This window comes from Mesoplodon mirus (genome assembly GCF_964341445.2).
Source record: "Mesoplodon mirus genome assembly, chromosome: 3".
In the NCBI taxonomy this organism is placed as follows: Eukaryota; Metazoa; Chordata; class Mammalia; order Artiodactyla; family Ziphiidae; genus Mesoplodon; species Mesoplodon mirus.
This window is the reverse complement of record NC_138978.1, coordinates 44,838,449-44,862,527: the sequence shown is the minus strand read 5'-3', so window position 1 is coordinate 44,862,527 and position 24,079 is coordinate 44,838,449. Positions and strand designations below refer to the sequence as shown.

At 40.6% G+C, this 24,079-nt stretch overlaps 1 protein-coding gene across 5 annotated transcripts in view; it reads right to left on the bottom strand.

The window, feature by feature from the left end:
• Nucleotides 1–24,079, bottom strand: part of ELAVL4 (ELAV like RNA binding protein 4) — a 152,495-nt gene that overhangs the window by 43,493 nt on the left and 84,923 nt on the right. For all 5 annotated transcript variants that reach the window (XM_082613076.1, XM_082613075.1, XM_082613077.1 and 2 more), the window contains one exon: nucleotides 7,486–7,726. In XM_082613076.1, the coding sequence (XP_082469202.1) occupies nucleotides 7,486–7,726 (241 nt within the window). Of the gene's footprint in view, nucleotides 1–7,485; nucleotides 7,727–24,079 lie in introns of those variants that run through there.

Here is a 24,079-nt window from a genome sequence, read left to right as displayed (position 1 = left end):
AGAGAAGGGGGAAGTGAGTGTGTGTGTGTGTGGCGGGTGTGTTTATGTGTTGGGGGAAGGAGGGGTGGTTAGTGAACAAGGAATTGGTCTTATGAACCAAACAGTCAGCTAAAGTACAGAAATAGAAAATCCTTAAAATACCCAGTCCTGATTCACATCCTAGGTAAAAATCCTCTGAGACATCTCTCTTGGGATGTGAGAATATTTTCCTACGGGTTATCTGAGTTCAGAAGCAGGGCAGAACCCTCTGATTTGGAAGGGAAGATGAAGGGAAAGATAGCCAGGGGGCAAAAGGAAACCATACCTGGTCTATAATCCTGCCTATTGCCGTCCTGGGGAAAGAAATGTGTCGAAAGAAAAAGATTGTGCCTGCACAGACTCTAAACCTCACAGCTCCACTCAATTGCCAACCTGTCCTAATTAGAAAGGATGGGAGGTCTCTGATTGCCCTTGATGGGTGTGTAAGAGGCACAATGATTATATGGCTTACTGTCTGCACTTAACGTTCTCTAAGTTCCCCTTAATAAAGTAGACCCCTATTCTCCTGTTCTGTAACTGCATTAGTTTCCCAAATCTTCTCCATACCTAAAAATTTTCCATTCACCTCCAATAATAATCAACCCCCTCCCCAAGTCAACAATTCAAAATTCTTTTATTCTTCTTTGTGGAATACGTATAAAATGACTGCAGGGAGGTGATAAATAAAATAACAGATGCAAATCTGCCTGATTTTCCTCTGAATTCAAGAGGCACATTGTACTGTACCAAGTACATTTTCAAAATCAGCAGCAAAATATGCTGATAAATGCTACTATTTCCTCTACTCTTCCCATCGTTAACGAATATCCCTCTGATATGCATGTGGAAAAGTTCATTTAGCTAATCGATATCTTGGGATTTTCTTGGATATGCATAATTGAGGCCGGGTTTTAAGTATGCTTAAACTTAAGGCAGCATCCATTTCAATACGGTGCTTGCAAGATAAAGGAGAACACAGTGAGGGGTATTTTGTGAAGAGAGAATCTGAAGGTGAAAACCACTCTGTCTATGCTTCCTTGTTCAGGTAAGCAGCAACCTGCTTAATTTAAAAACACTGGCATTAGTGAGAGAGTGGCATGGACATATATACACTACCAAATGTAAAATAGATAGCTAGTGGGAAGCAGCTTCATAGCACAGGGAGATCAGCTCCGAGCTTTGTGACCACCTAGAGGGGTGGGAGGGAGGCTCAAGAGGGAGGAGATATGGGGATATATGTATATGTATAGCTGGTTCACTTTGTTATACAGCAGAAACTAACACACCATTATAAAGCAACTATACTCCAATAAAGATGTTAAGGGCTTCCCTGGTGGCGCAGTGGTTGAGAGTCCGCCTGCCGATGCAGGGGACACGGGTCCGTGCCCCGGTCCGGGAAGATCCCACATGCCGCGGAGCGGCTGGGCCCGTGAGCCATGGCCGCTGAGCCTGCGCGTCCAGAGCCTGTGCTCCGCAACGGGAGAGGCCCGCGTACCACACACACAAAAAAAAAGTTAAAAAAAAAGAAAACCACTGGCGTTTATTTAATTCAATGCATAGCATGCTATTTTCCAAAACAAAAGATTTTGAATTCTAATTATATTTTCCCTGTACTAAAAGTTTTCATTCCCTAGGCAATATAAGCTGAATTGGTTTGTAACGGGGAGATGTCAGTTTAGTATTTTCAGGGAAACTGCCAGCGATAAACTATAATGGGATAACTCACAATTAGTCAGACAGCCAAGAGTTCAAGTTCCAGCTCCCCTACTTGGGAGCTAAGTCACCTTGGGCAAATGACTCAATTGCTCCTAAGTCCAAGTTTCTTTGACTGTTAAATGACTGTCTTGTGGATTACGTGAAACTCCATTTATTGATCTTAGCACAATGCTTAGCACATAGTAAGTACTCAATAAACATTGGCTATGATTATGAATCTCCAAGAAGTCCCAATTTACTATTTAAATGAGCAACTATATTTGAAGCTTTTAATATAGTGCCCAGAACACACAGAAGGCACACAAAAACATACAAAAGCTGCTGCTATTATTTTTATTCATCTTTGCTGGGTGCTGTCAGAAATTATACTAATAAAATTTACCCTAGGGCTGAATTCACGTTTCAGGAGTGAATTCGAAGCACTTTCATATTTTAGGATTTTTTTCAGGGCCTTTTATTGTTTATAAAGTTATCTTAGAAGCAAAACAATTAAGTTCTCATAGTGTCCCTATTAGTCGTTCCTTGTAAGTAAGTATATAAGGTAACATGAGGTACCCCACAACCCTCACTCTCCTCTCCCTCTTTAACCCAAGAGACTGTATTCCATGTAATGCCTCTTGGCCTTGATGCTCTAACAGACACAGCCCCCTGCCCAACCCCCCCACTGCTGTAGTCCACACTCCACATCTTACCTCCTGAGAGGGACATACAGGAATATTAGCACTTTCACAAATCTGAGAAAGAAGAGAAGTTACCCAATGTCACTGAATCAAAACTGAGATGGTTCCTTTAATTAGAGGTGTGATTCTACATACAAAGCCTTTGGCAAAGAATTCACCCTGATGTCTCCAGTAGCGAAGCATCTTTTTTGCCTTATTCTGCTCTTTCCACTAAATGATAATATTAATTAAGCCAAAGATGTGTTATAAAGGAAGAAATGAAGAGATGGATTAGAGGTGGGGTTTAGGAAATGCTGTCTTTGTCCGTTGGGGTGCAACTCTAACTGTCTTGATGTTTTTGTATGCTTAGCTTCACTTGGCAATGCTGCTTCAATATAAGACTACTGCTTCCAAAGAGGCACGTCCCAGCTCTACTTCCTTTGTCCAAAGCACAGAGGAATAAAAAAGTCTTTTGTTCTTAGACTGGAATTTTAGCTCCATTCTTTGCTTTTCTTCCCTCTACCTAAATCCTAACCCCATCTTTCAGCCACCGCCGCCCCACTCCGGCCAATAGCTCCAGCTAACACAGACTTCACCCTTTCTCAGCCATCCACAGCCCACATAATCTATTCCATATAGCGGTCACTCCATATATTCAGTTTTATAATCGATAGTGTTCCGTTTGGACCACCCTGTCCTCAAAACCCCTGCTTCAGAGCTCTCACTCGCCTGAAATGGATAGAAAACTCCTCTTAAAAACTGCATTGTATGGGCACATGGAGAGTGACATGAAGTAAAAGTATAATTCCTTTTTTTATCTCTATGATGTAAATAATCACACAATCTAGACCGGCAGATCAAAACTATTTGTTGTTGTACACTGATTTATTTCTGGTGATTGTTCTTTGTTAGTTTCCCCCATGCTTTCTCTATTCCTTTTGGAGAGAAGTGATAACAAGAGGGACAATTATAAAAATGCAATTTAGCATTCCAGCTGTTCTGGCTTTAAGACATACCCTGAGCCACCAAACTCTATCCTGGTTCAGCCATATGTTTCCTTCCCTAAAGTACTGATCATCTAGGAACCTCGATTCAGAAATACAATCTCAAAGCTTGAAAAACAAAAAGGCAACAAAATTAAAAAAAAAATAAGAAACTAATTCAATTATCTGCAGTCCACGGTAATAATAGAATTTTTACCAGGGGTTTGGTGTTCTTTGCCTGAGTTCCTCAGTTGCATAAATCCTTGTGGGCCACATGCCACTTTCCTTCCTCTCTAGCAGCAGAGGCTGCATGTGGATGGAGGAGAAAAATAAAGGACATAGCTTCCAGAGCCTCCTTGCGTTCACAGCTGCACACAAAAGCGACTAGGGACACACGTTTTCTCTCCTTGGTACCTAGATTATCCTGATAAGCAGCCTTTCCCAATTGGAAAAAAGAAAATCTAGTATCTCTGAGAAGATATTAACAGAGATGTCCAAAAGCACTATGAGGGAATCTTAAACCTGGCACTTACAGTAAATTTGGGTCTCCACTGAAGACGGAGTTATATCCCCAGAGGATGATAAATATTGTTATCTTTGCCTCCCGTTATACACAGGAGTATTGTTTTTTTTTTTTTTTTTTTTTTTTTTTTTTTTGCGGTACGTGGGCCTCTCACTGTTGTGGCCTCTCCCGTTGCAGAGCACAGGCTCCGGACGCACAGGCTCAGCGGCCATGGCTCACGGGCCCAGCCACTCTGCGGCATGTGGGATATTCCCGGACCGGGGCACGAACCCATGTCCCCTGCATCAGCAGGCGGACTCTCAACCACTGCGCCACCAGGGAAGCCCAGGAGTATTGTTTTAAGCCATGGTGCATTAGGTGCAGAGTGCGGCCAGCAACTGCTACTCAGAGGAACCCAGTGTTTCATTGGGTTATGGGCTGAGGGTTAGCAGGGATCTTCAGGTACCACAGGCAGGGACACCCTGCACATGCTTCCACATAAGATCACGCTTTTGGAAATTGGGGGTGAATCCCGGTTCTACCACCTGCTAATAGCTGTGCTGTCTGGGGAAGTTACTAAGCTTCTGTGTTTTCATCTAAGAAAATGGAGGCTGTTTTTAATGTTAAGCAAAATAAGGTATGTTCAGTGCCTAGCAAGTACCTGGCATAGAGTAAGTACTTGATAAATAGTAACAAGTATGTCCTCAGTACCACAACACTTAAGTCCATGCCCAAATTCAAACGCAGAATTCGCTGACAGCCCATAGCCAGGAGCGAAGCCAGCCTCCTGGCAACACCATTAACAGTTTCTCTTGCCCTCCCTCCCTCCTTTCCTTCCTTCCTTCCTCTTTCCTCCCTCCCTCCCTCTCTTCCTTCCTTCTTTCCTTCCTTCTTTCTCTCTCTCCCCCCACCTCGCCCCCTCTCTTACTCTCTCTCTCAATTTTAGAAGCCAGAACCTTCTAAGGGAATCTATTACATTCTCTTCGGGAGTGGTTTAGGCTGGAAAATCTTAATCTTGAATTCTTATCTCTTTGCCACTTCCCACCCCCCAAATCCTCCCACTGGATATTTAGAACTCCTTGTAAACTTCACAGGATCAAGATGCATTGAGATCTGTAGGAGGTGTTGGAGGAAAAGGGGGACTGGGGATGTTAAAAATCAGGGCAACAAAAATACCTATGATGTCATTTACCCTGACTTCTGAACCACTAGCAGCAGCCTTTTAACTTGGCTGGTGTGAAACCTCACCTCTCCCAGCCTGCGTTATCACTTAACCCCAAATGTAGGCCTCAGAGCGTCTTCCATCAGAGCGATCTCCACTCCTTCCCCACCTCCCTACAGCCCTATCTCTCCCTCCTTCTCTGACTTTTAGCGTAGCCAATTAAACCTGAACAACGGGTGGATGGAGGAAATATGCTGCATCTATGGAATGGTACAGCAGGGACCAGTTTCACTGTTAATTTAAAATGCTAGAATTAATTAGGTAGTGTAAATGAAGAATTTAATAAGCACTCTTTACAACCACAAGTTCTACTTTTATTAAACACTGCTACCAAATGAGGGCAAATATCTCTGGTCTCTCTATATTTCCCTGCCTCATTCCCATAAGTTCTCTGCAAATAAAATTCTTTTCCCCCCTGAATTTAAAAAAACGCATAATTATAAATTTATGCCTGCATTGTATTTCTGCTTTCAACCCGTAAGCTTCTTCTTTAAGCTCAGATGCTACTGTATGTCTCTGCTTGTGCTGGAGAGGGTGCTAAACAAACCAAAGTTGACAATTTTGGTTTTGTATACCAAATTAAAGGCTGTCTTCGAAGCTGTCACTCTTATTCAAATACACTCAGTGAACTACCAAATTAGCATTCTTTCAGTAAAGGAATCTGCTTGTTTAAACATGTGTCTTTAGAAAACAAGGAACAACACCACGAATCAGTACTTCTCAAAAATCTTACTATAGTTCTAAAGGAACTCTTTTGAAAAGGTGATTAATAATATTCACTAATCTAGCTGGCAGAGTCCCTATTTAGAAGGTAAGGCTACACCAAAAATACATTTTCTATACAGGAGTGGGAGGAAGAATCATATGGTTAACTGGTTTTAATTTGGTTTGAATTATCATCCTATTATATAAAGATTCTTCAGGAATCTAAACATTGGCTTTCTGAGAGCATAGGCAGCTCTGTCAAAGGATGGATGATCCAGGGCTCTGGGATAAGAACACCAAAGCCCTGGCCCATTTGGAGACCTTGATAAAATTTCTCTGTTCAGCCATTCTCCTTGAAACATACTAACTGTACCTATAATAATAACACCCTCCCCCATTACTGAGAGACTGCTATGCAATAGGTATTGTGCTAGGCAGTATATATCCAGTCTCTCATTTAATCCTCACAATAAGCCCTTTGAGATAAGTATTCTTTTCCAATTTTACAGAAGAGGAAATTATGTTTAGAGGGTTATGTGATTTATATTTTCGACAGTTATTTTAGTTTTATGATTTTGCAAAATACTTAATATAAATGGGGGACAAATTAACAAGTGAATTAGAAGAAATGGAGAATATATATAGCTACATGCACATAAATACACTGGATTCTCTGATTTAAAAATCAAGATAATGTATCTCTGTATTTTAGAGTTTCCTTTTTCTTATATAGGCCAGCTGCTCTTCAATTAAACTGTCCAGAGAGAGGGAAGCAAAAGTCAACACCAAAAAATGACAAATACTCAAAGCTGAGAGTGAATGATTTTAGGACGGGAGCATCAGAGAGCAGTAGCTTCACTGCCGTCACTATGTAGTCCAGTATTTTTCTAAGAAAACATTCCCACTTCCAGAAGATTACAAGGAAACTACCCTCATCCCCAGTCCCAAAGGATAATAGCGTCAGTATCTGGCAAACATTAAGTCCTCAATAAATGGCTGTCAGTTAGAAAAAAATCAGAACCTAAAACTTTCAAGTATTGAAGTATAGGGTATTGTTTCACTTTCAAGTAAAAAGTCTCTGACTTCTCAGAGAGTATCTTCACAACAAACAAATAAATAAGATAAAATACCTTCATCAAGCATCTCCCTCCTACTACAGGGTAGTTTTATTCCAGAATCATCTGCTATCCTTGGGGCCTATTTCTCCCAGGGACAATGGGCAGTTGTGACCACAATGGCCCCCTTTAAAAGACAGTCTCAGATACATGGAAATACATTGGACACATGCAAACCAAATGTTTGAGAGGAAAGGGATAAATAGATAAAAACTAGTATAGGGAGGGCAGAGGGCAGAACTGAGAACTAAAGAACAAAGGGTAGGGGTGGCTGATTAAGAATAAAAGAGGACACATCCAAAGGATTATTTCACATAAACTAAAGCTGAGGAAGCTCCAAAATTTTATCTGCTTCCCAGTCCTACCAATTTGCAATGTGGTTTCATGTAGTATACATACGCATATGAGTTTATGACTGTGTACCCACGCTGACCTTGAATGCAGGATACACGCTGCAGACACTCAAAAGGCATCACCACACATATGCATTTCTGCTAAGATCTGCACATCTAATGGAACAACGCAGCTGTGAATCCCAAGCCTAGAATATCGAAGAAGAGCATACCTGTAATTTTGTCTCTCACGAGTTTGCAGGATTCTATTTCACCAATGCTCCCAAAGAGACTCCTGAATTCCTCTTGGGTCATATTCTGGGGTAAATAGTTGACTATGAGGTTGGTTTTGCTGTCATCTGTGGCTGCCCCTGTCTGCATGGGAGAAGGACAGTTTCTATTGTTGCTGGAGGGTCCATTGCTTGTATTGGATGTCGGGCCATTTGACACCTGAGGCTCCATGGTGCTAATTATCTAAATAAAAATAAAAATAGTAAGCCTTTTGATATCTCAAAGACACAAAGTCTCTTTCAAGATTTTATTTTATTTTTTGTAAAGAAAGAGAACAAGATAAAGCAGGATGGAGCAAAAGAGATGGTGTTGTGAACACAGCCAATTTAGAAACATGTTTTTAACCAAAGTGTTAAACTCCCCTTGCTATTTTTAGGCCAGCCCCTGTAGATTTTGAGCACAGACTAGAATGCAGTGGGAACTCTCCCATTATTTTGTTAATGAAAAGCTAATTCCTGTTTTCATTACACAATCACTCTCAGAAATGTATACTTAAGCCACACCAAATTATAATTAAAATGTAAAGTAATAATCATGATTAAAATGATAGTTCCATTAAAGCTGAAAAAGCTAAATATAGAGGGCTATGCTCACAAGGTCAAATACAGTACCTGTTTATTAACTGTCTCATAAAGTAAAATGACATTAAATTAAGTGGGGTTGTTCCATATGGGAAGGGTTTAGATTTTCACTGATACTTAATACTGATCAAATTTCAGATTTCATAAAGGCATTCTGGGGAGCTACAAAGTTATCTAATAATTTTTCTCCCCAGCGCCTCTGTTACTATTTCTCCTGGACCTCAAATAAAATTAAAAACATGAAGGAAAAGTTCTCTCTAGGTCTCCACTTTAAGTCTAGCACAGCCCCAGGCTGTCCTCTCACACATTACTTAAAAAGGACGTTCACTGTATCTAAACAGCTAATAAGACAAATATTTCCACGAATGTGTGAACTGTTTGAGGCAGCATGCATGGAAATAAAAGAGATAAGTCTCGGTCTCTACCCACAAGGGGCTTACAGTCCACAGAAGACACAGAAGGCAAATGGCTACAGTAGGACAATGGGCCTGTAACAGAGGAGCAATTAAACCTGCTTAAAGGATAGGGGCGTTCAGGAAAGTCCCAAGAAGATACTGATAGAATAAGGTTTCACATGAAAAATGGGTTTAAGCTCACGGAGCCGGGTCCTAAAGATGCCTTGTATAGAATGACAAACATGGAGAATCACAAAACTACAGAGCCGGAAGGCACTTCAGGGAATAAAATTCAGTTCAAAACTCTCATGTTTGAGATGAATTCCAGAGACATCCAGTGACTTTTCTGTCATCACAGGAAAGTGGGGCAGAGTCTGGGCCTGCACCCAGTTTTCCTGGCCCCAAATGCAGCTCATCAGTCCCACTTTTCCATTCTATCCTAGCACCATCCCTTATTCATCCTTCACGGTGTGCTTTCTGTCTTATGTGAAATTAACAATCACCTCCTTGGAAAGGGAATCATGCTCTGCCATTCCCTAGTTGTGTGACCTTGGGTAAGGGATTTAAATTCTGGGAGCCTTAGTTTTCCTCATTTGAAAGAGGAGAACAATGCCACCTGCCTTGCAAGGTGGTAAGAAGTATCTGGTGACAGGATATATGTAAAGTGCCTGAATAGTTGTGGGAACATAACCACAATCATTGATATTTATTGAAGTCATTCTGCCAGTCACCTGATGTGACTTCTCTCACTGACTCCCCACAAGAAAGCAGTGGGCCATATTCTAATATCCTCTACATTTTATAGACAAGGAAACCAAAGCTTAGCAGATACCTGGTTACTAGTAGCTTCCATTACTACCATTTGGCTGCTCAGAGAATTTTGGGGAGATAAGCATGTTTATCTAATATACATGTAGCAAAATGCACAAATCTTAAGGGTACAACTCAAGTAATGTTTACAAAGTAAACACAACTCACACCTAAGTAACCACCTTTCAGATCACAATACAGAACATGACCAGCATTCCAGCCTTTCTTGTGTCCCCACCTCTGTTATTCATACCACCCCCAAAGGTAACCACTACTCGACTTCTAATCCATAGATTTGTTTTATCCGTTTTTGAATTTTACATACATGGAATCACACAATACATACTCTTTTATGTCTTTTCACACATTATGTCTGGGTGTCATCCATGTTGTGAGATGTAGTGGTAGGCTGTTCTTCTCCACTTGCTGTGGAGAATTCCATTGTATGAAAATATCATGTTTTATTTATCTCTTCTACTTTGATGAACATTTGGGTTGTTTCTAGTTTTTAACTATTGTAGATAATGCTGCTATGAGCATTATATACATGTCTTTTGGTGTACACACACACACATTTCTGTTGGGAATATTCCTGGAAGTCTATTTTTTGGGTCATAGGGTGTGTTCTGCTTTAGTACATACTGTCCATAGTTCTTCTAAGTAGATGTACCAGTTGACACTCCCACCAGCAGCGTAGGAAAGTTCTAGTTGCTGCTCATCCTCATCAACCTTCAGAGACCATTTTTTGCTTTTGTTTTGTTCTGTTTTTTGCTTATCTACTCATCTGAAACATAGTGGTAGTAAAAAGGGAATGAGTTTTTAGCCAAGGGAACAGCTGACTTAAAATTCTAGTTCTATTACTTATTAGCTCTGTGATCTCAGGCAGGTTACTTCAATACTCTTAAGCCTCAGTTTCCTCTTTGTAAACTGGAATAAAGCCTACTGTGCAAGGTTATTTATATATATAAGTTGTCTAGAACATAAAGTGGCTAGAAGCATCATAAGTATTATTCCTCATCATGCCCTACATAGGTGAGCATTACTGTAATCGTTTCTTCTTCTGATAATCACAAATGGGATATGAAACCAAAAGAAAAAAAAAAAGAAGCCTCAAGAGGAGTCATGGAAATAAGGCAGATTGAGGAAGGTGGGAAGCTTCTAAGATTCTTTGCCGTCATGTAGGTAACATAAGTGGCTCCACTTAAATCATCACAACTTTCTTGGCTTCAGGTCAACTGTGGGATTGCATTAGGCTGGTCCAAACAGCAAGGAGAAAGCAAAGGGTTCCTGAGAGGAATCGGAAATCAAGCTCTCCTCAGCACTGATAGAAAATGCACCCCGTAAATCCTATTCAGCTGCTCTGCCCTTGAGGCAAGGGCCCAGGAAAGAATGAGGGCGATGTGCCCAGGGGAGGGGTCACGCTAATGGAGATGTTGTTCCGGAGCATCACTGAAACTCCTGGCTGTGCGGCAGGTTTCTGCTCTGCCAAGCCTCAGCCTCCTGGGTCTGTGCAGTGCCTCCGTTTGCTGTGTCGTCTCACTGCTTCACTGAGTCAGGTGTCCAGGCAACAAACACAAGGAGCACTGCCAACTCAATAAGGAACTTAAAAAACAGAATTTATCCAATTCAGGAGGCTCGGGTGGCAGAAGCACAGAGCTGCCCAACTACTGCATTTTGATTTAGTGGCAAAAAAGCCAGTCCCACAATCTACAGAACACCTTCGCTGCTCCACTTTCTTAGGTTACCCTTCTTACGGCTCGGCTCTTGAACAAACACCTAGAAAATATTCTGCAGCGAGGCAGCTTTGTGGGTGTTAATGATGGCGTAAGAGGAATGTAAGTCATACCTAAGCAGGCTGAGATTCTGTGGGACTAAGACTACTGACAGCCATGTTCGGTGTTTGTTCACTGGATGCTCGACTCACAGACACACGTGGCGAAAGCCAGCACTTGTCTCTGTGATCATCTCATGGGTCTCCCTGCTCCAGAAAGGCCTAGGAAGTATCAAGTCTGCAGCAAAGAAATTTCAGTTCCCCAATCAGCTTTCTGGATCTCCTTACATCCTATGTGGATTTCCTAAATTTATGTTGACTCCTGGAGCTGAGCCCCATCTGGACATCCGACAACCCGAACTGGGCCCAAACCTCTGAAAAGGAATCATGAGATACAATGTTCAGTATTGAGGTACCTTAACCAAACAAACCTATAAATTAGGTCAAGTCATTTCTCATCTCATGGAGATGGAGCTCTCTTTGCTCTGCACACACACTACACAGTTATCCTTTTGTGGACTCAGAAGGAACTGAGGAAAATACACATATGCACACACACAGAGTTTTCTCAATAAAAACGTACAGTTTCAAAGCTGAGAAACATTTGCAAATGTGTTAATATACATCATGTAATAAGACCCCTTGCTGGTCTTAATGACGCATCCCAGGATGCAAGACAGGCTTAAAAAAAGAATCAGAAATGTAAAATGTCAGAATCAAATCTGATACACAAGTGAACCAAGAGCATTTTAAAACATTACTTGGAAAATAAGAAAGTTGCCAAGATGTAAATATACTGAATGCAAGAATATGAAACTGTGGCACTTTAAGGTTACATGATAGATCTTAAAGAGAGGACACTTATAATCTCTACTTGGGAAACAGACCAGAGGTAAACATGTGTATTAGTGGGAAGCATATCCTTCAATAAATTCAGAGGCCGGCTCAGCAAAATCAGAAAGCTTGCTTCCCTACTCTAAGGCCTTTGATATTCTAACAGCACAACTGTCATTGCAAATAAATATATCAGTTACTCAAGTGTGCATATGGACTTTAATGAAGGATTCTGTGTGGGTCTCACAGCCAACTTCGTAGCTGATCAGGTTCCAAACCCCTGACTTGCCTTCCTTCCCTCCTCTGAATGGCAATTAAGAGCAGAATTACAGTCAGCATCCAGGATAGAGCATTGAGGAGGTTCAGTTGACTTCAAACTCTAATGGTTGTACAAAGCACTGCATTAAATCTTTTATGTTCCCGTGATATATTTTAAGAAACATTATACAGGCAGAAAATTTCAGGGGTAAACTATTAGAGCAGTGCACAATAATGTAGGCACTCAAATCCTGTCATTGTAAATGTTGATGGTTTGAATGACTAATTACTCACACTCAAGGCATTAACCTCACCCCTCCCTCTCCCCCCCCTTTTTTTCTGCAAAATATACAACAAAAGCGAGAGGGAAGGCCTCAGGCATGCAGCTGCTGGATCATCACTCTGGGTCGTTTATCTCTGTGGAGGCAGTGGGGGTAAGAAGCAGAGGCTGGGCCAGGCTTCTTTCTTTCTCAGGATATTCTTGAAAATAAGAGCCAACCCTCTCTGCCCTTCATGGTATCTCTGTCACCACAATTCTGGGTCCTTCCCAATGGTCCTAAATTAACTGTTCAATCACATCTTTTGTTATTGTCCACCCAAGGTGTCTGTTACACTACTTCCTGGACATGCCCGGTTATATGCATTAAAAAAGGGTTCATTTCCACAATGGCTAGATCTGGGAATGTTAGATGAACGGAGATGGAGCCCTGGAGTGCCAGGCACTGTGCTAGGTCCTGGGGATACACAGACAACAAAGACAAGGAGCTGGCCCTCACTGAATTCACAGTGTGGATGTATGACAGATATCAGAGAACATCAGGGACCACCAAGCCCAACCTTGTAACTTTAATGAGGAAACTGAGGACCAGAAAGGGGAAGTGACTTGCACACGTCACAGTGCTAGTTAGAGACAGAGCTAGGACTTAAACCTAAGCCTATAGGCTACTTCACTTGAGTATTCTTGTGACAATGCAGACATGGCCCCTTAGATGAGAGTTTACTTCTACTTTTTTTGGGGGGAGGGTGTGAAGGTGGCCATATCACAGAAATGCACTTGAATATAGGTGTGGAGACATGTCTACCTCCTTACTTTTCTGAGTAGAGTACTTTAAACAGTTCACAAAGAATGGCGACCTGAACTCTGAGCTCCATCGTACAGAGACCACATCTGTTTTGTTTATAATAGTATCTCCTGCATGTAGGACAGGGCCTGAGAATTGGTAGGTTCTGCATAAAGAACTACTGAATGAATGAAAGTCCTTGAAAATCCAATAGTTTGCTAGATGCCTCTTAACAACCCTGTGAAGTACAAGCCAATAATTTTATTAATGTCATCTCCATCTTACATATAACAAGAGGACAGAATACTTATTGAGTTGCTATTACATGCCAGGCATACACTTAGATATTATTTCAAATGCAGATTCTAAGAGGCATTCATTCAAGCAGGAGGGCTGAAGCTTTGGCTGACATGGACCCTGTAGAGAAGCCGGTGAATGCCTTTGCTCTTTCTCCTCAGAAAAATATATATGCACGTAACATTTTAGGTACACTAAAGCCAATCCTTTGTCTCAGACTGAAATCTCTCAATTGATTCTATGAGTAGCAATATAATCAAAGGGCAAAAACTTGCCTTCCTTCCCCAATCACTCTTTTCATGTAATTTCTTGCCCTCAGAGTTCATTCATTCATTAAAAAAAAAATTTATTGCTGAAGGGTCCACATCTCAGAGGAGAGAGCAAGCACGTCCTGTGGCCAGAAAGTCCTTTAAGTATATTAAGCGAGACCCATTCTAAAATTCTAGAAAGTACGTAAGGCCTCCTTTAATATTTCTTCCATCGGCTCATGAATCTCTTACAGCTCCCTCTGTCCCCCACTCTTCACAAGGCTTTCATGTGCTCAGGCTTGGGGGGGTCAGGTAAGCATTATAGGGCTGGTCCTGTTCCTCACAGCTGAGGACATCACTATTCCAGACCCCACATAGGCACAGCAGGGGTCCTACCATAGCCCTCACACCAATCCTGTCAGCCACACCACCATGGTTTTGCTCCAGTATTTTCCACAGAAATGGCACTCTGACAATAAATTGTATGGTCTTGCATTTACGTACCTTAACCTAGTTTACACTTTCAGTATTTACTTCACGAGGCAAATAGAAGGGTACAACTTTATATTAGAGGAACCTGTGTCTGTCTATGTAGAACTCACTACTGACATTCATCATCTGAGAGCCCGGTGCAGGGCCCTTGTACTCCCATCACACCACTCTCAGCTGTCCTCAACTTCTGATTTTCTTGGGGGGTGGGGCGGTGACCTCGATACTCCATCATCAGTCAAAAGGAACAAGAGAAAAGAACCTAAGAAGGTCACAGGAATGTGATGTTTCTTTTTCAAATACTCTCCCTTCTACTTTCAGCACCCTCTAAATGTCAGCATTCCCAGAAACTAGAAAGATGCTAAAGGAATGTACTAATTGCAAACTTGCTTCAGGTGTGTACATCTGCGATCCACATATGTATTTTATTAAATATTTTAATGAGTATTTAAAGGTGTTTCCTTTTACCATGCTGGAAGGACTTTTGAAAATTTATGTATAAAGGCTAAGCCTTATGTAATAGAACAAGTGCTCCCAAGAGCATGAAGAATAATGTTTACCAAGGGCAGTCACTGAATCGAACCATTAAAGAAATAGATTTAAATTATTCATGAGAACAAAAATAAAAGTCCTAATTCTCTTTGTAGGCATTTCCCACTTGACCCTTATAAAATTCTGACATGCACTGTGTTAGACTCTGGTAGAGCAGCACAGACTACTGCATCTCACCCACTTTTCAAAAGCCTGAAAAACAAATCCCCAAAGTTAGAAAATTACACAGCAGGCTCTGTGTTCCTGAAGACAGATATTATTTTTAGGAGTAATTCCTCACTTCTCTTCTTGCTCCTTGAAAGATACTAAAAATGTCCTTACACGCCCCCCCCCCAATTTGATATTTCTTTAAAGTTTTGTCCATCAGCTCATAAACTCCATGCTGTCTCCTCCTTTTCAAGAGGTTTTAATTTGCTCAAGTCCCTTCAGATTAAATTTTTTTTAACATAACATTTTCCTGGTTATGATTCAACTGGGAAGGAGATACGTTATTAAATGGGGCCCACGAGGAGGGGCTGAGATCTATGATGTGATCACTCTAGGAAAAGGGAGCTTGGGAATATACACCCACCCCCAACTAAATTATATGTGATGACTCACAAAGACCCCTGGACCAGGGGAATCTGGCTGAACACTGCACTCAGGTCCCCTAAAACCATTTGTACCAAGTTTCTGTAGACTCTGCTAGACGAGAACTAGAAAACTCTAGAAAAAAAAATTTAATTCCAACTGAGGAAAACATGCTGACAGTTTAATAATGCCTTTGGGCAGATGCACAAATAACCTGAAAGACCTATTTACTCTAGGAAGTTATGTGGTAATAAATTCTCAGCATATCTTTAAAACAAGTGTTTTCAATTCAAGACAAGTTTATTGAGTGCTATTATAGACCAAGGCATTGTTTGAGGAATTGGGGAAACAAAAATACTTTGATCCCTGCCCTTAGAGGGTTCAAGGTGAGAGGATGGGAAAGGAGGGGAGGTAAACAAATAATTAAAATCAATCATATACACCTCTTTCTTTTAAGCAATTCCCTTCAGACTTTGTCTAACAATGCCCCACCCCCTCACCAAAAGTACATAAATGAATTTACACATAGACTAGTCATACACCATTCTGATACTGAACTGACAATCCTGCTTCTGGTCTAAATGCTTACATCCTAAACAAGTGACTATTTGTAACAATGAGGTAAGCTTGAGGCATTACTCCTTTGAAACAGCATCTTCTTCACTGGAGATGAATACCAGGCATGGCAAAAGTATTCTCAGTGCTGACAGTCAGGGCTTTTTAAAAAAAATCAGCCGCCGCTGGAGAGAATAAGAGGCATTAATACTTAAAATAGCAGGGCCAGCATTTAAATGAAAAGCATAATCAAAATTTAATGTCTTTTAGGCGTTGTTCTCAAATTCACAGAAATCCAAGTTTTTAATCTTCTTCCCCAGATACATCACATACATTTCTCCTCCTAAATAAATACTGGCCTCCTTTATATCTTACAGTGTTTCTTTAGGGCTTCAGTTTGGGCCTAAAATGATTTCCTGGTGTGCCCATCTGGGGCAGTCCTGGTACAACCCCTGAGTATTTGGTTTTTAACAGACTTTTACAGAAAACTCTCCAGAGCTGAGGGATGGCTTGATCATCCAGTTCATTATAAAGACAGGGAAACCTTCAAATGACACCCACCCCCACGCCCCCATTCAGTCTTCTTTTCCAAAATGGCCAATAAGTAAATACAATCCCAAACTTTCAATAGGATTTCTTCATTAAAGGCATATTTGAAAAAGACAAATGTTTTCATTTTAATATAAATGCAATTTCGTGGGCAAGCGCTCAGGCTTCCTGCAAAAATATCAGCTCTAATAAAAAAAATCAACTGGAAAACAATTCCTTTCCCATTCTACTCCTTAAGCCCCCAAAATCTGAATGTTTAATGTAGACAAAATATCCAAAATGCCTAATATTAAGCTATGGGTTCCTGTTGGGATGGGAACCAGTTGTGATGGAATATATGTTATCTTTATCTTCCATACAAAGAACATTAATGAGTCACCTGTAAAACTGTCCACAGACTAAATCGGACTTATTTTCTGATTAAATGCATAAACAGTAGCCAGTGGCACAATTCATGTAAACATAAGTACTCTATATTTATAAAATGCCTGGCTAGTGGCTCAGAGTATGAGCAAACTCACCAAGATTCAGCTGTAAAAAGCCACATGTTTTTCTGTATCTATATCATGATTTAAAGCATTGGGTCACTTCTCTGAATTTAAGTTTTGTGCAGACTCAGATTGAATTCTTCAGATATCTACTTAAAATATTTTTTATTTTGAAAATTAACCTTGTTTTCTTAACACAGCTGGGGTAGAGACGAGGAGGAGAGCAGAGGGGAGTAGAGGGAGTTAGTATCTAGAAAAATCTGCACAGAGCAACCAACCTTCTCTTTGTTAAGAGGAATTGTATAATGCCAACAGCCCTTCTAATTCGAAGAAGAGAGATTATCTGGGGAAATTCTGAAGCCAAAGTTACTGAGAGAAACAAAAAGGTTCTCAGCACCTCAGTGCATGTATAAGTGGCCGATGTATAAATTAGACCCATGGACGATTCACACAGCCTCATATTATATCTGTATGTTCACTAGTGAAAAGATCTTGAAAAACAATCTAATAGGGTAGTTTTAAATTTGAAAATTCCTGTATCACACTTGAAATTTTATTTATAATTTCCTCCTTCACTGACTTTGTTTTCTGTTTTTGTATAAGAAAGAAACATTAGAAAAAGGGACACTCTCTGGGAAAGCAAGTGGGTGCAAGTAAAATTGGACTCTAGGAAACCAGGGTTGGTGAGAATGCAGACCTGGGTTGGGAGAAGTGTGGATGTGAATTATTTGTGGAAAAAATGGTTACAGAGAACATAGATAGAAATGCAAAGTGTGCAAGTGTCAAGCTTTAAAGGGCAGTGAAATAGTCTCTCTCTCATCATTATTGGTGGAAATATAAATGGGCACAAACTTTCTGAACCTCATGTTCATATTCTTGGACCGATGATCCATTCTGAAGCTCAGAAAAGAATCCAGAATTCTGTAGACCAAAAGTATGCACAACAAGGTATATTAAGAAAAGTGTACCCAGAAGTGTGAAAAAATAGAAACAACCTGAGGGCCCAAAAGAGGGGGTGACTAAGTAAGTTATCATCTATTTTATGACACGGTATTCCACAACTGTTAAAATTATGTTTATAATGGTTTTTATAACATGAGAAAATGTTTGTAATCAATGTAGAAAAAAGGTGAAATAAAAAATTGACTATGTCGGGCCTCCCTGGTGGTGCAGTGGTTGAGGGTCTGCCTGCCGATGCGGGGGGCGCGGGTTCGTGCCCCGGTCCGGGAGGATCCCGCCCTGGTCCGGGAGGATCCCAAGTGCCGCGGGGCGGCTGGGCCCGTGGGCTGTGGCCGCTGAGCCTGCGCGTCTGGAGCCTGTGCTCCGCGGCGGGAGAGGCCACAACGGTGAGAGGCCCGCACACCGCAAAAAAAAAAAAAAAAAAAAAAAAAAAAAAAAAAAAAATTGACTATGTCAATTATATAAACATGCACAGAGTAGGAGGGAAAATTAAAATGTTAATAATAAATAGTAGGATTATAGGTGATTGTTATACTTGTCTCCATCTCTATCTTCCAAGTTTTTTGTTTTACAATGAAAATATCGCACTTTTATAATCTGAAAGGAAGCTATTTTTAAAAAATAAAGAAAATGTCAAATCCTTCAAACCAGTTCGGAGCCACAGTATTAAAAATGATTCCATCTCTCTAGAGACTGTCATACAGAGTGAAGTAAGTCAGAAAGAGAAAAACAAATATCATATATTAACGCATAGATGTGGAACCTAGAAAAATGGTACAGATGAACCGATTTGCAGGGCAGAAATAGAGTCACAGATGTAGAGAACAAACGTATGGACACCAAGGGGGGGAAGTGGCGGGGTGGGGCGGTGGTGGTGTGATGAATTGGGCGATTGGGATTGACATGTATACACTGATGTGTATAAAATGGATGACTAATAAGAACCTGCTGTATAAAAAAATAAATAAAATTCACAAAACAAAACAAAACAAAAACAAGCAAACAAAAAATGATTCCATCTCCTTCCCAGAGCTGTCCTGCAGGATCTCTCCTTGGCCACACTCTGCTTGTTTCTACATAGGAGCCCAAATGAATAAAAATTGCATTTCTTGAAACAGTCTCTGATTTGGTCTCCCCTTCACCTACATCACTGCACATTAGTGAGGTTACAGTCTAAGTCTGCCTTATCGCCTGGCAGCAACCTTCATGAGGACAGCGAGGAGAGTGGATGATTTATAAGAAAACTGTTCCCTGGATCAGGGAGTGAAAAGTACTGATCTGTTCTAAAAGCTCCTGCTGACAAACTCTGATATTATGAACATTCTGCTCTTGGACAAAAGCTCCCACTTTTCTTAATTACATGGTTTGAGCAGGAGCCTGCTTTCAGGATCTGCCCAATCACACAACAGCCATTTATTTTCCCAACTGCAGCTGCCAAAATTTCCCTGATCTCTGTTCTGTGCTCCATCTTCAAGGACATCTTGTGAATGTATGACACTGTCAAGCAGCATTCCACGCCATGCTTTTTGAGTTTCTCTCGCTCTCTTTCCTGCATACGGAGATCCTCCTAATACATATTTATAAAAATCTCATGAACAAGAAGCAAAGTGGAGAGGCAAAAAAAAAAAATCAAAAATACCAAGTATCAGAATATTTCTATCTGCTTTGAGGCAAATACTTTATTATGGCAATGAACCACTAATATTCTCTATTATCTGTGTGATGGGTTTACTTTTATTTTATGGATGCTGCATCCTGTAATTCTTTGGGTCCCCTCTTTGTAATATTGCTAGGAAAATGACTGCCAAATCTGTAGCCCACTATGTGTAAAGAAAGAGCATAGGACCTCACTGCAAACTTGATTTGTTTTTTTAAGCACAAACCTCACCCCTGAGTTTATCTTATTTTTAAAATTCTCTTAGTTTTCCTTCATCTCAATCTCCTCATTGTTCTATTTTTAAAAATCTCCTACTATATGCATTATGATTTGCTTCATAACAACAGAAAATTTTGGATTAGAACAGAGGATAAATAAGTTAATATTTCTGTCTTCACAAACAATCTTTTGTCTTTATCAAAACATGCTTTTGAAATCTCACTAATTCATACTAATTGGGCAAGAGTCAAACTGGCATTTTAAAAATTGAGAAATAATAAGCCTTTTAAAAACACATGGTAAAGTTCAAAATTATTACCTTTAAATAAAATTCAAACTGCATAATATATAATTCTCAGATAAGACCCTTTTAGGACTAATTTAATATGTCCCTAATAATTTAGATATGACACATCCAAATTATGATATACTAAGGTTACTGAAAAGAGTTGAGTAGGGTAACCATCTCCTTTGAAATCACAGACACAAAGTAAATTTGCTTGCAAACTCTTCCAACTCTTGATATATTCTTTTTATCCCAGAAATTTACCTTTTAAAAGAGTGAAAGACTAACAGATATTCAGAATCAGCTGTTGTCAAATCAGTGCAACCTAAACTTCTTTAGTTACAGGCATATTTTAAAGCAAGTTATAAGTCACAATTTACTAATGATAATATAGTGCTTCATTTGAATAGCCCCTCCCACAACTGAAGTTATCTTTTAAAAGAAGAAAAGCAGTATAAAGAAACAAAAGCCAAGCTAACTTCCTTAACATTAATGAGTTCCTTCGATGGGCCAAAAGCCATTATGTTAAATGCCAGGGATATAAAGGAAATAAAAGAGGTTCCTGCCTGCAAGGAAGTAAATAAATAAGTAAATAAGTAATTATTATATAATGTCATAAATATGGTAATGGAGAAGCACATACAAAGTGCCTAGCAAAGTCCCTGCCTGGAATATGGCAAAGGTTCAATAAATGGAGATCCTGTTTGGTTTACACAGGAAAATGTCTAGGCAAGCAATTACCACGAAGTCCTTTCAATACTGCCAACAGTTAGCACACAATAAATGGTAACAGGTATCTCCACGTACATTACTTCAGTTAATTCTCCCACAACTTTGCAAAGTAGGTAATTGTCACTCCTCTCATTTACAGCTGAGGAAACTGAGGCTTGAAGAAGTGAAGTCACTTTACACATGACGGAGAAATGAGGCTTCAGGCAGTGTCCACTGTCACTCAGCCAGAACTGCAACTTGCACTCAAGTCTGAAACCAAATTCTGTGCCCTTCCCTAAACCTCCTCGTCTGAGGAAAGAATTCCTATCAGCATAAGATGCAACCCAGTAGTCTCAGAGAAAGTAAATGATCTAATCCGATTAAAAACATTCTAGGCTATGTGTCTGCTATTAGTCAGTAAATACTGCCAAATAAATTGTTGTTACTGGAAAGATCTTAATTCAAAATTCTACATGGTATAATGGAAAGAGCATGAGGTTTGGAGTCTATCTGATCTGGGTTTGAAAACCAGCTCCAGCCTTGACCTTGGCTTAGCCACTTAAGACTCTCTGAGGTGCAATTCAAATTTACTCATCTGAAAAATGCAAACAATTTTCTGTCTGCCTTGCAGGGTTACAGTGAAGATTGAAAATAACAAATTTAAGGCATTTGGCTCAGAGCTCAGCACACAGTAAGTGCTTAATACATGTTCATTCTCCTGGTCCAAAACATAACATACTGAAAATATGTGCCCATTAAAATGTGTTGCAGGTGGCAAAGTTGACTAATCTGAGAGCTGGTAAGATTTATCCCTGGAATTTAATTTCTGAAATAGAAAAGAACACTTAAACACGTTACTGCTCATCACTATGTCAATGGCTATTTCCACTTTCAAAATGCTTCACAAACATTAACTAATAAGTTCTCACAGTAATACCAGTCAGGAAAATATAGAGCAAAGGAGGAGAGATTAAGTGAACTTTAAAAAAAAGAATAATGAAAGCACCATTTTTAACACTTACAGACAATTTCTGGTACACTTTCCTCTTTTAAAAAACTCTCTACTGTGAATGGGTTAAAGTTAGATACTTCAAATGCAATAAGCAGTCCTTAGGGTTTCTGATTTCTCAAAATGAAAACCCTCTTGTTTTCACAGGATATTTCAGGAAATCGACACACTGCTCTGTATACTGAATATGGAGGGCATTCCTGGCTTTCCACATGGACCTGCTCAGGGTGAGAGAGTGGGGGTATTCTTGGTCCATTTGGATGGCTCCTCCCTCCTGTCGACCCCAAGGGGCAGCTACATGGACCAAATGCCCTTCAGGAGGCTTTTCCAGGCCACCGTCGGAAAGGCGTGGTGGCAAGTGCAGAGATAACACAGCAAGTGTCATCTCCCTGCAGAAACCAGACGAACCCTTACAAAGCCACTGGAAGGAATTCATTAAATCACATGCTAGATGCAGGGGAGTTTGTAAACACATTCACACCCAATACCCCTTTTAACCTTCATGAAGATCCTCAGAGATGGATGGGATATGCCCTCCTTCCACCCACCACTTGCATTTTATAGGTGAGCAAACTAAGAGTTAAGGAGAAAACGGAGGGTAGAATGACCAGCCCCTGCTCACAATGTTCAGAGCTGGGATAGGAACTGGGGTCTTCCTGTTACTGACTCCCATCTTCCTCCCTTACCCACCATAACCTCCACAAGCCCTTACAAAGCTCACTCTGCGGCCAGCAATGACAAACCAGAGCACACTGTGTTCTCTCTCATGCCACACTCTGCAAAACACTCTTGCTGGCCCGGAAGGCCCTCCTCTCTCATCAGCAGGCCTAACACACCCTTGCTCAGCACCCCATCATGGCTCCCTCCTCTCTCCCTTGTACACACTTCTAATACGGACATTTAGCACATAGCATCGGGACTCTCCATCTTCCTATCTCTCTCTATCACTGGACTGTGAGCTCCTTGAGGACAGGGACTGTGTTTGATTCATTTGTAACCCCAGGGACCAGCTCCAGGTTTCGTTGGTAGAATAAATGAGTGAATGGATGGCTCTCTGCTCTCCATAGTGAAATCTGCTTTCCTTGCTCTGTTCCCCACCATTCAGCTCTTATCATAAACCTCTCTCATCTCTCTTTCTCTCCTCTTCAAAATCAATTTAAAAGTAGGAGCACTTTCATCTTCTAAAGCTATATGTACTTATCATTATTGTTTCCCTCACCTTCTTTCAAACTGTCTCAAAAGACTGTATTTTTAAGGCCAAGGATCTTCCATTTTCTGTGTAAGGCCATCTTTACAGCCTCTGTTTCTTCACCTCCAGATTCCTTTGACCTCTGATTTCCTCTGTTTCAGGCCTAAACTCATATTTCATTTTCACTTTGGGTTTGAATCTGGCTAAAGTCTGGCGATTAAGAGCCCAGAGAACATTTCCACCTGTGAGAGTTTCTACATGGCACACAAGCCAAAGCCAAAGCCAAGGGGACTTCTTAATATTTTGCTGCAACAACTATCAGAGCCTGGCATGCCGGCCACGTTATTTTTTTTAAACAAATGAGAGACTACATTATCATGTAATTACTTCTACATCCATCCAATTCAAATCAATTCAAATACGTACCTGTTGCATAGCATAATGGTTAAGAACACAGGCACCAGAGCCTGAATGCCTAGGTTCAAATCCCTGTTGTGCTGTGTGACCTTGGGCATGTTACTTAACAGTCCTATGTCTCAGTTTTCTCAATATTGGTAGAGTTCATAGGAATGTGGCAAAGATTAAATATTTTATTATTATTAGATAATTGAGTTCCAGGGCATTTGATACCTGCCCTCTAGGAATTCATGTCTTGAGCGATTAGCAGATAGATCTGTAAACAAAGTTCCAAAATGCAATAAGGCAAGTGCCCTACTCTGAATGCCTCCTGCTGTATGTCCCTTCCGTGTTATGTCCCCTCCATGTCTTTGCATGTGTGCTCTCTCTCCCCTCAACTAAAATGCTTCTCCCACCACCATCTAAATAACCCTGCCATTTTGCAAAATTCAGTTGAAGCCAGCCTCCCTGACCCACATAATCTCGGGAACCTCCTCTCTGTCCTCTGTTGTGGTACTCACCACCCTGAATTCAGTCACAGTCTACCTGCCTGTCTCTCCACGGACTAGGAGCTTCTTGAGATCAGGGCCTGAATTTTGCTTGACTTCCTGCTCCCAGCATGCAGCACAGAGAAAGAATTCAACCAAAGCC